The sequence below is a fragment of the Gallus gallus genome, chromosome Z, assembly GCF_016699485.2.
Source record: "Gallus gallus isolate bGalGal1 chromosome Z, bGalGal1.mat.broiler.GRCg7b, whole genome shotgun sequence".
Taxonomy (NCBI): domain Eukaryota; kingdom Metazoa; phylum Chordata; class Aves; order Galliformes; family Phasianidae; genus Gallus; species Gallus gallus.
Genome location: NC_052572.1, coordinates 9,534,957 through 9,548,359, shown reverse-complemented (window position 1 = coordinate 9,548,359; position 13,403 = coordinate 9,534,957). Strand labels below are relative to the sequence as shown.

General features: G+C 51.2%; 1 protein-coding gene across 6 annotated transcripts in view; it reads right to left on the bottom strand.

Annotated features, from left to right (window-relative positions):
- Positions 1 to 2,811: 2,811 nt before the first annotated feature.
- The window catches only part of RUSC2 (RUN and SH3 domain containing 2), a 53,787-nt gene continuing 43,195 nt past the window's right edge, over positions 2,812 to 13,403 (bottom strand). For all 6 annotated transcript variants that reach the window (XM_015277481.4, XM_046905970.1, XM_015277478.4 and 3 more), the window contains 8 exons: positions 13,003 to 13,146; positions 11,911 to 11,987; positions 9,136 to 9,310; positions 8,383 to 8,488; positions 7,295 to 7,341; positions 4,812 to 5,787; positions 4,346 to 4,516; positions 2,812 to 4,171 (listed from right to left, as the gene is read on the bottom strand). In XM_015277481.4, the coding sequence (XP_015132967.2) occupies positions 3,991 to 4,171; positions 4,346 to 4,516; positions 4,812 to 5,787; positions 7,295 to 7,341; positions 8,383 to 8,488; positions 9,136 to 9,310; positions 11,911 to 11,987; positions 13,003 to 13,146 (1,877 nt within the window). In that variant the 3' untranslated portion in view covers positions 2,812 to 3,990. The remainder of the gene's footprint in view (positions 4,172 to 4,345; positions 4,517 to 4,811; positions 5,788 to 7,294; positions 7,342 to 8,382; positions 8,489 to 9,135; positions 9,311 to 11,910; positions 11,988 to 13,002; positions 13,147 to 13,403) is intronic.

Below are 13,403 nucleotides of genomic sequence, written 5' to 3'. Positions count from 1 at the left end.
GCATGCCCCTTTTGCAACCTCACTGCTCCCTGAGAACAGATTTTAGACACTGTGGTGGGAGCGGCTGCTCTCACAGAACCTGGGCTCACAGGAGGACGTGTGAGCAGCGCTGGTTCCTGGATTCCACTCTAGCAGTGAAGCCACGTGGAGTCTGCAATCAGGACAGCCCTCCCCTCGTCAGCATCTGTTAGCTTGGGACGAACTGAGGAAAAAGGACACGGGGTGAGCAGTGAGCTGGCGCTGATCTCACGGGCTGGAGAGCTGAGGTGCTGTCTGGGTGCTGGAGTGTGGGCTGAAAGCAGCCCCAGGGGCACAAAGCTGAGTGATCCAGGCTCCGAGATCGTGTCTGCTGCTTCCCGGCAGCGTGCAGTCCTCTAATAATCCTGAAGAGCGGTTGTTATGCCTCTGGCAGCAGCCCAGCCTTCACTCGTACCTGTCTGCTGGTGCTCTGGGCATTTTCAGAACAGAGACGCAAAAGCAGATGGCATCAGTTGGCATAAGTTCCTCATTCGGGGAATCATTGGAAAATAACGAGGGAAATTCCACAAATCAGAGAAGTCCCCCAAACCCACATCCTCACGTTGCTCCCAGCACGATTCTCGTCAGCCCAGCATCGTGCTAGCAGCTCGGCCTCTCCAAAAGCCCTTCATTACCCCATCTGAAACCTCAAGTGCCACGGAGGAAGCATGGCTCATGCTGTCAGGAAGCCCTCTACTTGCTCGTTCACTCTCATCACAACACTTCCCCTTGCTCCGCGTTGGGAAAATTCTGAACTTGAACACAGTCGTGCTCTGCTTCCCTTCCTCCCACGGCCATGGGCAGCAGCTGTGTGTTCTGGGCACACAAGGCAAAGCCCACTGCTGCACGTGGACTGATTTCAGCACGCAGGACACAGGCAGCCCTGCTTTCTTGGGTTGGCAAATCCCCTTCCCAAGCTGATGACCACATTCTGCCTTGATGCCACCCCCAGGTGCCGCCCCACGCACTGGAGGTGACATGGAGACCACAGATATGTCAGCACCTGCAGCCTGGCACCAGAGCCCTCCACTGTGAGGTCAACCCAAAGAGCCCCTTTGCTTTTCATTGAGGATCTGTCTTCTCCTCGTTCTTCGTGCTCCGAGCTCCCAGTAACACAATGAACTTTTTTGGGGGGAGCAGATTTACAGCTCTCAGAGTGTCTGCTGAAGGACTCTGGCTGCTCCTGCAGGCTCCTTGCTGTTATCCTACTGAGCTTTGACGTCCTATCTGCTTGATGCTATTTTGTGCCAGCTGGCTGTGACCTCAGCTCTTAGAAGAGCACTCTCTGTTTTGAACAGCCTCTGGCCCTGGCAGACTGCCCTGCTGGCTCCCCTCTGCCTTTTGCTACCAGGAACTTGGAAAGGCTGCCCTACATCTTTGTAGGCTGCTGGACACTGTGTGACCACACTGCTTCCTTTAGAGAGATCTTGCCTGACTTTCCTCACTGCATGCATTTCCCCTTTCTGAAACTGAGCAAGAAGCCACTGGACTTTTCAAACGCTGAGATGCAGTGTCAGGGGCACAGACCTCAATGCTGGGCAGCTCTCAGTGGAGAGCAGAGCTCAGCCCAGACCTGCACAGAGCTCAGTTCCCCATCTTCCTCCCAGGCTTCCCTGCAGGGTGCTCTCAAGGAGTCCCAGCCCTCATGCACATGTCCCTTGTGTGGGGACTTTGGGATACTCATAGCTGCTGCCCTGCAGTGAGCATGTCCCCCCGAGCATGATTGAAAAGGGAAGCGGTGCTGGCCTGTGGCAACCTCCCATGGGCCATGCAACCACAGAAGAAACCTCCTGGGCCTCGTTGTACTGAGGGGGGCACTGAGGCAGTCAGTGAAGGACTTGAAGGACAGCCACGCGGCAGCTGTGTGCTGAGCAATGGGGCTGCCTGCCCAGGTGCTGGGATTGGCTGCCTCCTCCCTTCCCAGGATCCTGCAGCCACCCTGGGGAGCTGCTGCGTTGCTCCCAGCAGCAAGGACCCAGCTGTGGCCACAGCCTCTGCCCCACAGATGAGCCGCATCCTGATGACCCCAGACCATGATTCCTTCCCTGGATAAGCACTGGCTGCAGAGGACAGAGTGGCTCTGAGGTCAGTGTCCTTGTGCATGGCTCCCTGTCCAGGCTGACCCACCAGCGGGAGGCCTTCTCAGCCCATCCACCCCTGCCCATACCCACAGGGCTCTGCTGCTACTTTCCTTCCTGCGCAAACCCCAGACCCCAGGGTGCTGGGCCAGGAAGGAGCTTCAGCTCTCAGGATGCTGTGCATGGGGAATCCATCGTAGCCCTGCCCAGCGATGGCCATACAAGGGAGCAGCCCAGCACAGGGCAGCATGGCCATGAGGACACCCCAGTCCCCAGCACTGCAGGGTGCTGCTCGCGGGCCCCAAATTGCATGAAGGAGGCTGTCATCTGCCCCCTCTTTGCTCTTACAGCTATGATGCTCTCTGCCCACACTGCAGGTTGAGCACAGTTCCAGGAGCAAAGTCCCAGCTCTTGCACAGCCCCACGGCTGAAGCTCCCACCAGCCACAGTTCAATCACTCGTGCTGCCAGGATAAGGACCACCCTGTGCTGGGGGCTGGCTGGGGGGGGGCATCCAGCTGCATATACACTCCTGGGTATATGGGTAGGAGGAGGAAGGCACACCGGCCTCTGGCAGTGACCTATCTATCTATCTATAGAGCAATCTATCTTTGAAGGTCAGCTGCTGGCTGTGGCTGGAGATAGGACAAAGCATAGGTACCCCTCATTCCCTTCTTGAAGATAGAGTGAAATGACAAGGCTGCAAAACAAGGGAGCTCAATCAGCACCTTTTAATTAATATGCATCATAAATAAAGAAATAAATAAAGGCGAGACACCTCGTTCTAACAGGGAAATACAAATTAAATATGGTGCAACGTCTGCTAAGCGATGTACAAGCAGGAGGTAACCTTGCAAGACCAGGGCCCCTCGCCACGGGGAAGCCAGCCCAGGCAAGACACCATGAGCAGCATCCGCCCAGCCAAGGCACCAAATACTGGCACGGACTTTCGCTAACACTGTCACCCACCCAGCAGCAGGTGAGGATCCCCACGCCACCCCAAGAGCATGGCAAGGCAGGGACTGACTGACATTGCCTCTGCTGAGGAGCCCTGGACTCCCAGCAGCCCCTTGTGTTCGCGCGCAACACTTATCCCCCAAACTCACACCACGGGGAGCATTTCCTATCCCCATCTCCCCCACTGTTCCTGCTGGGAGCGTGGCCCCCAAACCCCAAAAGCATCCCATCCCTAGCCCTGTCAGGGACCCTGCCCTCACCCCCCTTCCCTCCCCTCCCATCTTCCCTCCACTGAGCACCCCAGGGCATCCGAGGCGACCTGCTCAGCATGGAGGGCACATCCCCACATCACCTATCTCTGCACAGGGTGGCACTACCTCACCTGGACCTACATCACACCAAACATCCACGTGCCTTCCTCACAACCCCACACACCTCGCTCCGCACACACACACACACCCCTTCCCTCCCGAGGCCGAGGCCGGGCAGCATTGGCAGTGCACGGTGCTCCTACCCCAATTACATCAGGGTGCTGGAGGCTGCACGGCCACCCCTGGGAGGGGCCATTCTCCTGCACCCTGTAGCGTGAAACTGAGCCAGTGCTGCTCTGGCAGGGATTGTTTCGATTCCTGCTACATACACACCCACCACCTATGGGTGCTGGAGATGGCGTGGGGTGGAGGGGGCTCTAACGGTCCCTGGTGTGGCTGCATGCACGGCAATGCCTGGCAATACGAGGTACAGCTTGCAGAAGGCTCCATGGGCCAGTTTGGCCTTTGGCAGCTGCACAAGGAGGAGCAAGAAGGAACCACCTATGGTTACTGTATTCTGTAATGGCAAGAAAGGTAAGAAACTAGCAAGAAGCTGTGTTTGCTTCTCTGGGCATCCCCAGAGGAGCCGCAGCAGCCCACGGTACTGTGCTTGGCCTCTCAGCCACGTCAATAGTCCTCATCCTCCGGGTGGGTCACGTACATGATGGGCACGAGTCCCTTCTCGGAGCCGAGACTGCACTGCAGCCAGTCACCATCCACCTTGGAGATGACCTGCAGGATATCCCCTTTGTTGAAGCTCAGCTGTCCTTCCTCGGTGGCAATGTGATGGCAAAGAGCTTTCACCTCACTGTGGGCAAGAGGAAAGGAGAAAGGGTGAGATCCTCACAGCATGCTCACCCCACTGGAGTCCAGGGACCACAGTGGGGTCAGAAACACCTCCTGCCTCCCTCCCTTCTGCCACAGCAGGCAGAGCTATGACAACTTCATCCCATTACGTCCCCAGCCACGTGCCACCACTCACCAGGGAGGGTTGGCACACAGTCCCCGGGCTGGCTGTGGTGCAGGTGACACTTCAGGAGGCTCTGGCTGGGGGGGGTCTGGCTCAGGTGCTGTTTCTCGCCACATGCTTGCTCCGACCTGGGCCACCAGCTGGAACACAGACTTGTCCAGGCTCAGCCAGCCAGAGGGCAACCTGCAAGGATGAGACAGAAGCAGGTTGTGGTGAAGAAGCCAGTGTCTTATGGTAATGTCATGCCTTAATGATCTGGATCACACACAACATACACTAAAGTCCCCAGGCTTTTTCCTTTCCAGAGACCCAGCAACCTCTAGACACGCCAGGTGTTACAGATTTCTCCATTCACACACTACCTTTGATGTGTCACCATGGTGTAGCCCAGCAGCAGGCTATTTGCCTGACTCCCAACCACACTGCTGCAGCTCCAGCTTAACCAGCCCCTCCAGCCCCAAGCCACCTGTGTTCCTACCTGTTAGGTTGCCTGGGCTCTTTCTGCACCTTCCTGGACCCAAACAAGTGTCCCCACTTGATGGGCTGGCTTCCCTCTGATGCACTGGCACTGCTCTCTTCTTGGGGGGCTGCTGCTGCTGCTCCCACTTTTAGCTGAGTCCCTGTCTCTTTCTCCTTGCTGCGCTTCAGCTCTGTAACCACCGAGTCTGGGGGGCTGCCCATCCAGAAGGGCCAGCTCCGTTCCTTGACCTCTTCACCTCCTGGCACATGCTGGGGCTTCTCCAGGGGCTCTTCCACAGTTTCAGGACTTGGCCTGCTGGCAGCCTTGGGCTTCTCCTCCAAGCTGCCCTCAGCAACGTGGCACGCTTCTGCTCCCTCCACTACCCCTTCACGTGGGGGTGGTGTCTCATGGGACTCAGCCGAGCTGGGCACGCTATTCAAAGCCTTCTTCTTTTCATAACGAATGAACTTCGAGCCTTCAGTCGAGCCTTCAATGTAAATCTGAGAGCTCTGCATGAGCTGGTACCACCAGCCTGCCTGCTTGTCCTTCTTCCCCTCCCACATGCTCTCTCGCACCTTCCTTTGTTCTTCCTCTCTATCCCCATCTCCACAGGAGGCCCCCACTCCCTTGACCCTCTCACTTGCAGCTCGTTCAGGGCTGTGGCCTGGTGACATGCCACCATCTCCGCCACCCACTTTGCATGCTTCAGGGGCAGTGCTACAGCCATCGGGATCCTCGCTGCTGCCCCGTGTCCTCATCAGCTGCAGGGTGGAGTGTGCAGAAAGCAGCAGGTCCTGCTTCACGCGCAGCAGCTCCTTTTGCTGCTGCTGCTCTTTGCCCATCTGCATCAGGTGGTGTTCAAAAAGGAGGTCCAGGTTGAAGGGCAGCAGTGAGAGAGGCTGCAGTAGGAGCAGGAGCTCCTCAAAAAGAGGCTGGCACACGCTATGAGACAGACATAAGAAGCCCACCGGTTGGTAGTGTGCCAGGATGATATCTGTGGGGCAAGAGACACTGGTTAGATGAGAGGCCCTCGAGACTTTGCCAAAGCGACCAAGAAGCTACTGAGCAAAGGAGCTGAGCGTCAGTTTCTGATCACATCTGTGCCTGCAGTGTGAGACTCAATGCTGGGTCAGGGAGCACTGGGCAAACTGGTTAAGATCCTGCTTCCTGCAGCCAGTACCTGCCTGCCAGGTGACCCACTGGAACAGCCATGCCATCAGAGTAGTGTGCAAACAAAAAGCACCAGAGAGTCAGAACACTAAGATTCTCTTCTCCCACCTCCTGGATATGAAAGAGAAACTGCAGATGTGGGCCAGTAGCAGTGTCCTACAGGGAGAGAGGTGCTGGGGACAGCAGAATGCAGCCTTTCCAGGGATCTAGCAGGGCTCAGCTGTGGATCCTAACAGAAAATGGACTAGTATTTATATTTTCAGCAATCATCCTACACTTCTTTTGGCTGCTTCCACACTGCCATGCCACTAGCTTTATTGTCAGCCATCATTCCTAGAGACACAGTTTGGCACAGGATTTGTGTACATTTGTTTGCAGTGAGATGACAAACGTGCACTGCAGACAGGACGTGCATCTACACTTAGCCTTCTGCAACCTTGCAACCCTACCTCACAGCTCTTAATGTGGCATGAACCAGACTAGCCCAGAAGATTTGCAAGGGTAGAATTCTGCTCCAGAAAACCATAGCACTTTCTCTTGTTACACTGCTCAGTACATAAAGTACTGGTCCATAGAGAAGCGCTGACTGCACACACAGATCTGAACAATGTCTGCTGTCACCCCCTAGACCTGCCAGAAAACAGTGGGCTGGAGTTAATGCCTCGGCTGAGGATACACTGAGCCAGCAGCACTCTCAGGGAATTCAGTACGTCAAGGGTTTCTGCCTCACTGTGCACTCAGCACTTAGTTATACTGCTTCTAGGCATCAGGCAGCTGGGTTATCTACACACTTCAGAAACACTTCTGGTTGGGAAAAAAAAAAACCAAAGCCCAAAACAAAAACACCTCCCAGACAACAGATACATCAAGTAAAAACTGCTTTTTGTTTGACAGGCTTTCCTTTCTATTTCCCATGCTTGAAGGGTTTCAGGTAAGTGCTTGCATCTCCAGCCCTACAATGCTCTCAGGCACTGGGCGGGGGACACAGACACTTGGTAGGGCTACAATGAGCTCCTGACAGATTGAGCAATCTGTATTGTAGGTGATAACCCTGTCTACCAGCTGCATCAGGGAAGGACGCAGTTACCAGATTCTCCACAGCTCAGGTGGAGGAAGCTGCATAGAGCTTTGATTTCCACCTCCCTCCCTTTAGCTAGGCTGTTCTCCAGCAACATCTACATCAGGACTGCATACAGTATAATCCTTCAGCTCAGAGCAGGAGGGAGCAGCATGGGCTGAGAGACAAGCAGGAGACAAACATGACACATTGCCTAGATCTCTGCCGCATGATGTGCAGAATTTGGTCCTACCTGCAGTGCACAGCCTCTTACCTTCATGGTTGTAGAGGTGGTTGAACCAGAACTCCAATGACCGGATACTGCAGGAAGAGCACACAGTCAGCGAAGGAGAAAAAAAGCAAAAATCAACTCATCTCCTTCATCCCTGCTGTTCTAGAAGTGTGGCTGGAAAATGGCATTTACACAGCATAGCCCTGGGAACATTAACACCTACAGAAATGGACTCACTTCCATCAGCACAGACTGACCACCCAGCCTGTCAAAGATCCATCCTATTTGCTTCGCAATGAGACACTGTGCAACACCTAACAGCCAGGCTTCCAGCAAGTTTCCACATCACTTTGCTCCTATGCCTTTGGCAGAGTTAAGTTTTATAAGGAGTGCTCACACAGAAGAGACAAACCAACTGCAAATATGAGATCGTTGCATCAAGCTTGGACCAAAATACGCTGGTGACCTGTGCTAAGGCATGGGCAAGCCTGGGTGGGGTGAGCAGGGCAAAGTTTGCTCCTAGGGGTCTGATAACATTTGGATATGTTAGGGGCTCTGCTGCCAGTGTCAAAGGTCTTTCTTACCACTGCAGACGAGTGAAGAAATACTATCCTGACAGGTCTCACCATGTCACAGGCACAGAGAAGGAACTCCACTGACTTTTTCCATTTAAAACTGAGCGTTATGTGCACACTCCTCATCCAGCCTAGAAGGATCAGACTTGAGTCCTGTACCAGGGCTTTCAGAGAGTCATGCACTGGGATTCACTGCAACCCCAGGAAGCAGTGACACAGGGATTTTCAGGATCAATTTATGCATACATTGTGTTTATCCTTATGTGAAGTCTGACAGACAGACTCTTTGCACCTAACCTTTTGGGGCCAGAACAAGCTGAAAGTGTTATTCAGTGGGCTACAGCCAGTCCATCTCGGCCTAGTTAGGGTAAGTTTTCATCTCTTTGGAGTTCCCTGAGGCTCGCAGCTTCTAACTTCTCTCATCTACAGCTTGGAGAGCTGCTTCCCAGGTTTCTTAAATCTTTTCGTTGGCAACTCTGCCTCCTTGCAGCCGAGGAGCAGCACCTGCTGCCAGCCTTGGCCAGTGCCATGCAGCCAGCCCAGGAATCTACTTACTTGAGGAGGCCGAAGATGAACGCATTGAACCTCATGGTGTGGTTGGTGAGCTCTGTGTACTGGCTTATCTTGCTATAGAGGCTGTGCAGCAACTTGGTAGAGGGGCCTATAGTAAAAAAGTGAAACATTAAGATTTGTTGTGGTGAACAAAGCCAAAATAGCATCATGAGGCGCAGCATTCAGGCAAAGACTAACAGCCCTCCACCACTCATCAGGATAAGTTCACTCCACTCCAACATCCCAGCACTACACAGGAGATGGGTCTTTCTAAGGCTTTCACTCCAAAACTTCAGCAGTCCGAATGGATGGAAGCACTCCAGGAACATCTCCCACATTTCAGGTATAATAATGGTCCTTAGCTCAGAATCAACGGGCAAAAAGAATACTGAGGGGGCAGGGTGTGGATTATAATTTGGAGATCTGCTACAAATAGGGCAGGATGCTTCCCAGCCCTGGTAAGCTCTTCATGATACAGAAATCAGTGTGGACCTGCCATCTCTAACTTCACAAAGGAGTTTTCCTAGATGGCAGCCACTGCCAAAATCCAGGGTGCAGACTGATACTAGCAGAGGGTGTAGGTGTCACTTACTTGACACTTGAGGGCAACAAGTAGTGCGTGCAAATTCTCTTACTCATTGGTTAGCTCTGCCTTATACCTGTAGCTGTGCAAGGCTAAAGACAAAGGTATAGAAACAACCTGGAAACTCATGGAGGGGAAGGGCAATTCTTTTTTGTTTTGTCCACTTTTTTTACCTAGTTGGGTGGATGCTTCCACCACACTCCAGGGGATGTTCCTCCTCTGGCCAATGATCATGTCCAGGACGTAGGCCTTGAGCCCATCACTCAGGATGTCCCGGACAGCTGGGCACAGGTATTTCAGTATGAGATGCCCCACGTTGGGGCTCACAGAGCTGTTCCCAAGTTTAGCCTAAGGGAGAAGAGACAACAAGGAGAGGGCTGGTAATTGCTCTGCATGGTAAAACATATGCAAACAGTCCACACCCACCGCCTATTACAGACACCCAGGAGGCAATATCCATGGAGGCCATGAAGAAGTTCAGCAGCTTCTTGAACAGGAGCTTTCCCTGCCTCCCTGCCTCAGACACCAATTCTGGGTTGCTCTCTGCAAGGTCTGCCCGAGGCTGGGATGAGGCAACAGCTTGGGAAAAGAATATCTCAGCTCGGAAAGAGGATGTTCCAGTTAGAAGGAATGCCCAGTTCTCCCCACGGGTATAACAAGGCTACAGCTGGAGGAAGGAAAGAGATGGGGTTTTTTCTGCTGTCATTGAAGATTTTCATGTTGCTATTTTAGAAGTAGGAAGTAGCAAACTTCCAGCACCGAGGGGTTAAGGAACACTAAACAGTGACAAGCTGAGCTATAATTCCTGAGGATTACTATAAATAAACAGTGTAAGGGCAAAAGAGCTGGACAAAGCCCAAGATGAGGTGAAGAAGCATCTAAGAGCCCAGCCTCAGCAGAGTGGGGATATATTCTGCTGCATGCAATCCTTTAGCTGCCAAAGGTCAATCCAAAGAAGGCAGCCCCGGACCCTGCACATATTAGTGGTCCAAGGCAGTTGTGTTCAGGGCACAGATTTTACCAGCTGAGCTGGAATTACACTGGCCAGTTGGCATGGGTCCACAAAGGTCCTGAACTCAGACTGAACTTCTTCGTCAGGAATAATCCTGTCAGATCCACTGATCATCAGAGCATCAGGGATGTGTGCTGCCTTTTGACAGGTGAATGCTCAGCCTTTGGCATACTGATGGATAAGGAAAACTCAGATCAAAACCACAGTGTTGTCTAGCAGGTAAAGTAATGGGTGAATATTGCCATTATTCCCCAAGCCAACACAGCAAGTACAGGAAAAACACTGTGAAGTTTTCAAAAACTGGAAATCTAACCAGCTCCAGTTACACTGCACAGCAATCTCTGTAATTAGGGGCATTGTAACTAGGGGCAAATTGTAATTAGGGGCAAATTACCCTGGGCTCTATGATAAGACTGTATGAGCGTGGAACCTGTTCTAGTGAGGTTTCTCCTTGGGGATGGCACTCCAGTGTCATCTCCAAATAGGAGATCCAAATAGGATTGACCATCTCCTGCTGCCCCAGAGTCCCTGCAACTGGAGACTATTCAGCTTTGAGAGAAGGCAGCACAAACAATGCTGAGTATCACAGGACAGAAAACTTTTCTAGGACAAACAAGCAACTTTGTTCTGTCCGTGTTACTCCAGAAATGGGAGGTGAGAAAGACAAAAGCAAGGACAGACAGTCCCATGGGCAACCTAGATACACTCTGATGCTAGCGGGTTTGCGGTAATGGCCATAGGGAAAGATCATCTGCCCAAGATGGGTAATGACTGATGCATTTTTTTATTATTATGAAGCCCTGTCATAAATCAAGGGACTGGAGACACTATGTTATGCTCTGCTACAGATGTCAGAACAGAATCAGAGGACAGATGGAGTAAGGAGACATAACTCTCCACTGTATGAGAAAAAAGAGCTGGGGTACTGCATCATACCGTAAGTCCAGATAGCTTGGTATTCTCTCTCCTTAAGGACCATAAGTAAGTATATAAGTGTCCTGATTTCAGCTGTGACAGAGGTTTTTTTTTCTTTTCTTTTTTTTTTTTTCTTCAGAGTATGATGCTGTATTTTGGCTTTGGGAGAAAATCAGTGTTGATAACACACTGACGTTTTAGTTGTTGCTGAGGAGTGCTGCACAGAGCTAAGGATGTTTCAACTTCTTGTATTGTCCTGCCAGTGAAGGGGCTGAGGAGGGAGCTGTGAGGGGACAGAACCAGGACAGCTGACCCAAATTGGCTAAAGGGATATTTCATACTACATGACATCATGCAAATAAATTTTAAAACTAAAGGGGGTTGACAGCTGCTGCTCAGGGCTGGGCATTGGCCAGCAGGTGATGAGCAGTTGCATTGTGCATCACCTGTTTTGTAAATGTATACATAATTCCAATTAATATTATTATTTTCCATTTCTCTTCCTTTTCTGCCTTAGTAAACAGTAGTGGTTATATTTTATCTCAACCCATAAGTTCTACTTTGTGGCTTTTTTTTCTTTTTTTTTTCCCCAGTCCTCTCCCATCCCAGTGGGAGAGGGGAATGAGTGAACAACTGTGTGGTACTTAGCTGCTTGCTGCGTTGAACCACAACAAGAAACACTCTCAGAAGAGTAATGTTAATGCTCTCCTTGCCTACAGCTAACTTCAACTCAGGAACTACCTAAGGCAGACATCAGCATATTTCCCTTCCCTTCATTTTTCCAATCTTCCTTTAAACTCATGTAGCATTAGCATCCTCAACATCGTGGAGCAAGAACTGTCACACATTTACTGTCTGCTGCATGATGCACCATCAACTGTTTTTGTTTTGTTGTTGTTGCTACTAGCTTTATCTGATGCCCCTTAATTTTTGAACTGGAAGAAAATGGAGAAACAGTCTTTTTCCATCCTCTCCCTATCACTTATGATGGTAAAAAAGCCATAACAAAAGCAAGAATTACCTTCACCCCTGGATCCCTGCTGGTTCCAAAATGAGCCACAATCAGGTCAACAGCAGTGTTGATTGCCTTCACCAGACCTAGAAGGAAATAGAGTCAGAGCTGCCTGAGGGGCTTCTAGGACAGACCCAGACCAAACACTTGTCAAAGAAATCAAGCATTAGATATGGCATTTCCAGGCCATGTCAGCACAGGTCCCTCCTCTGCCAAAAACATGCAGAACCCCTCCTAAATCCTCAGCAAACCTATCTGTGCTGGTTGCAACACTCACGTATCAGCCTGTCAGTTCAACAGTCTTTAGAAGAGGCTGAAGGACAAGACACCCTATCAATATTCCCACAACACATGGAAACATCACCCCCACACACAACCTCTTGTGGGACCAGAGTTGGGCTCTGAGGCTAAGACAGGGCAGAAACAACATATTTAGCAGCTACATAATGATGATCACTAACAAGGCAGTAGTGGATAATCTGACATCTGCATCAACATGATGCAAGAGCAGTAGTGGGATAGAGGAGAAGCTGCCATGTAGCAATCACCAACACATAACTAGTAAAGGCACAGGAACCTTTCTGCACATCCCTTGTCTCTGACAAGACATAGAGGCAGCTGTCAGCAGTCATCACAGCCACATTTTGGCCTGCTTTGAAATCTTTTTGCCCACCTTGTTATATAAACTATATTCACCATATAGACCCAAAAGACATTTTACCTAAATGACTAAAATTCAGGCTAGCCCATCTGCAACACCACACAGATCCAGAGGTCTACCCCCGTATACTGAAATGGGATGGCAGCACGCTGTGCCATAGGTTCATGCTCCTCTGCCAGCCTGTTCTCTTTACACTTTCTTGTGGTTTCTTATCATACTTCCTGGAACAAGTAGATGGAACGTATTTTTTAGCGTATGGTGTGGTGCAAAGGAAAATAAACATGTGCTGGCTGTTCAGGGGAACATCTAGTTATGATTCTACAGCAGAAGAGGGCAGGAAAGACATTATTATGCCTACAGAGATAGAGAGAAGCACTGTTCACTTTATGCTGTGCTACACTCCATTCTCCTCCACTGCCACAAGAGACACATGGACTCACCCTTCTTCTGCAGCAAGTCGATAGAGATGGACTCTGTGTTGCCATCTGGGGAGAGACAGAACTCAGCAGGGGGTTTCTCAGCTAGTGAGAAGTAGTCAGGGAAGAAGTCAGTGTAGGTAAGTTGGAGTTGCCTCATAGACTGTCCTGTATGGCCAAGACAAGGGGGAAAAGAGTTAAATTCAAGCCCTTATACCAAGGCTCTCCCATACAGTTTGCTTTTCCCGAAAGCAAGCTACACCAGGAGTCTTCCCACCTGTCTGACCAAGACCGGACCAGCAAGGCTACAGGTTTGTTACTCCCCCAGAAACAGTATGCATGTTCAGCCCCACAGCAGAACCTCACAGCTGACCCAGCATGTAGCTCCAGCTTGGCTGGAAATCTGCAGTCAGTGGAAGATGCTG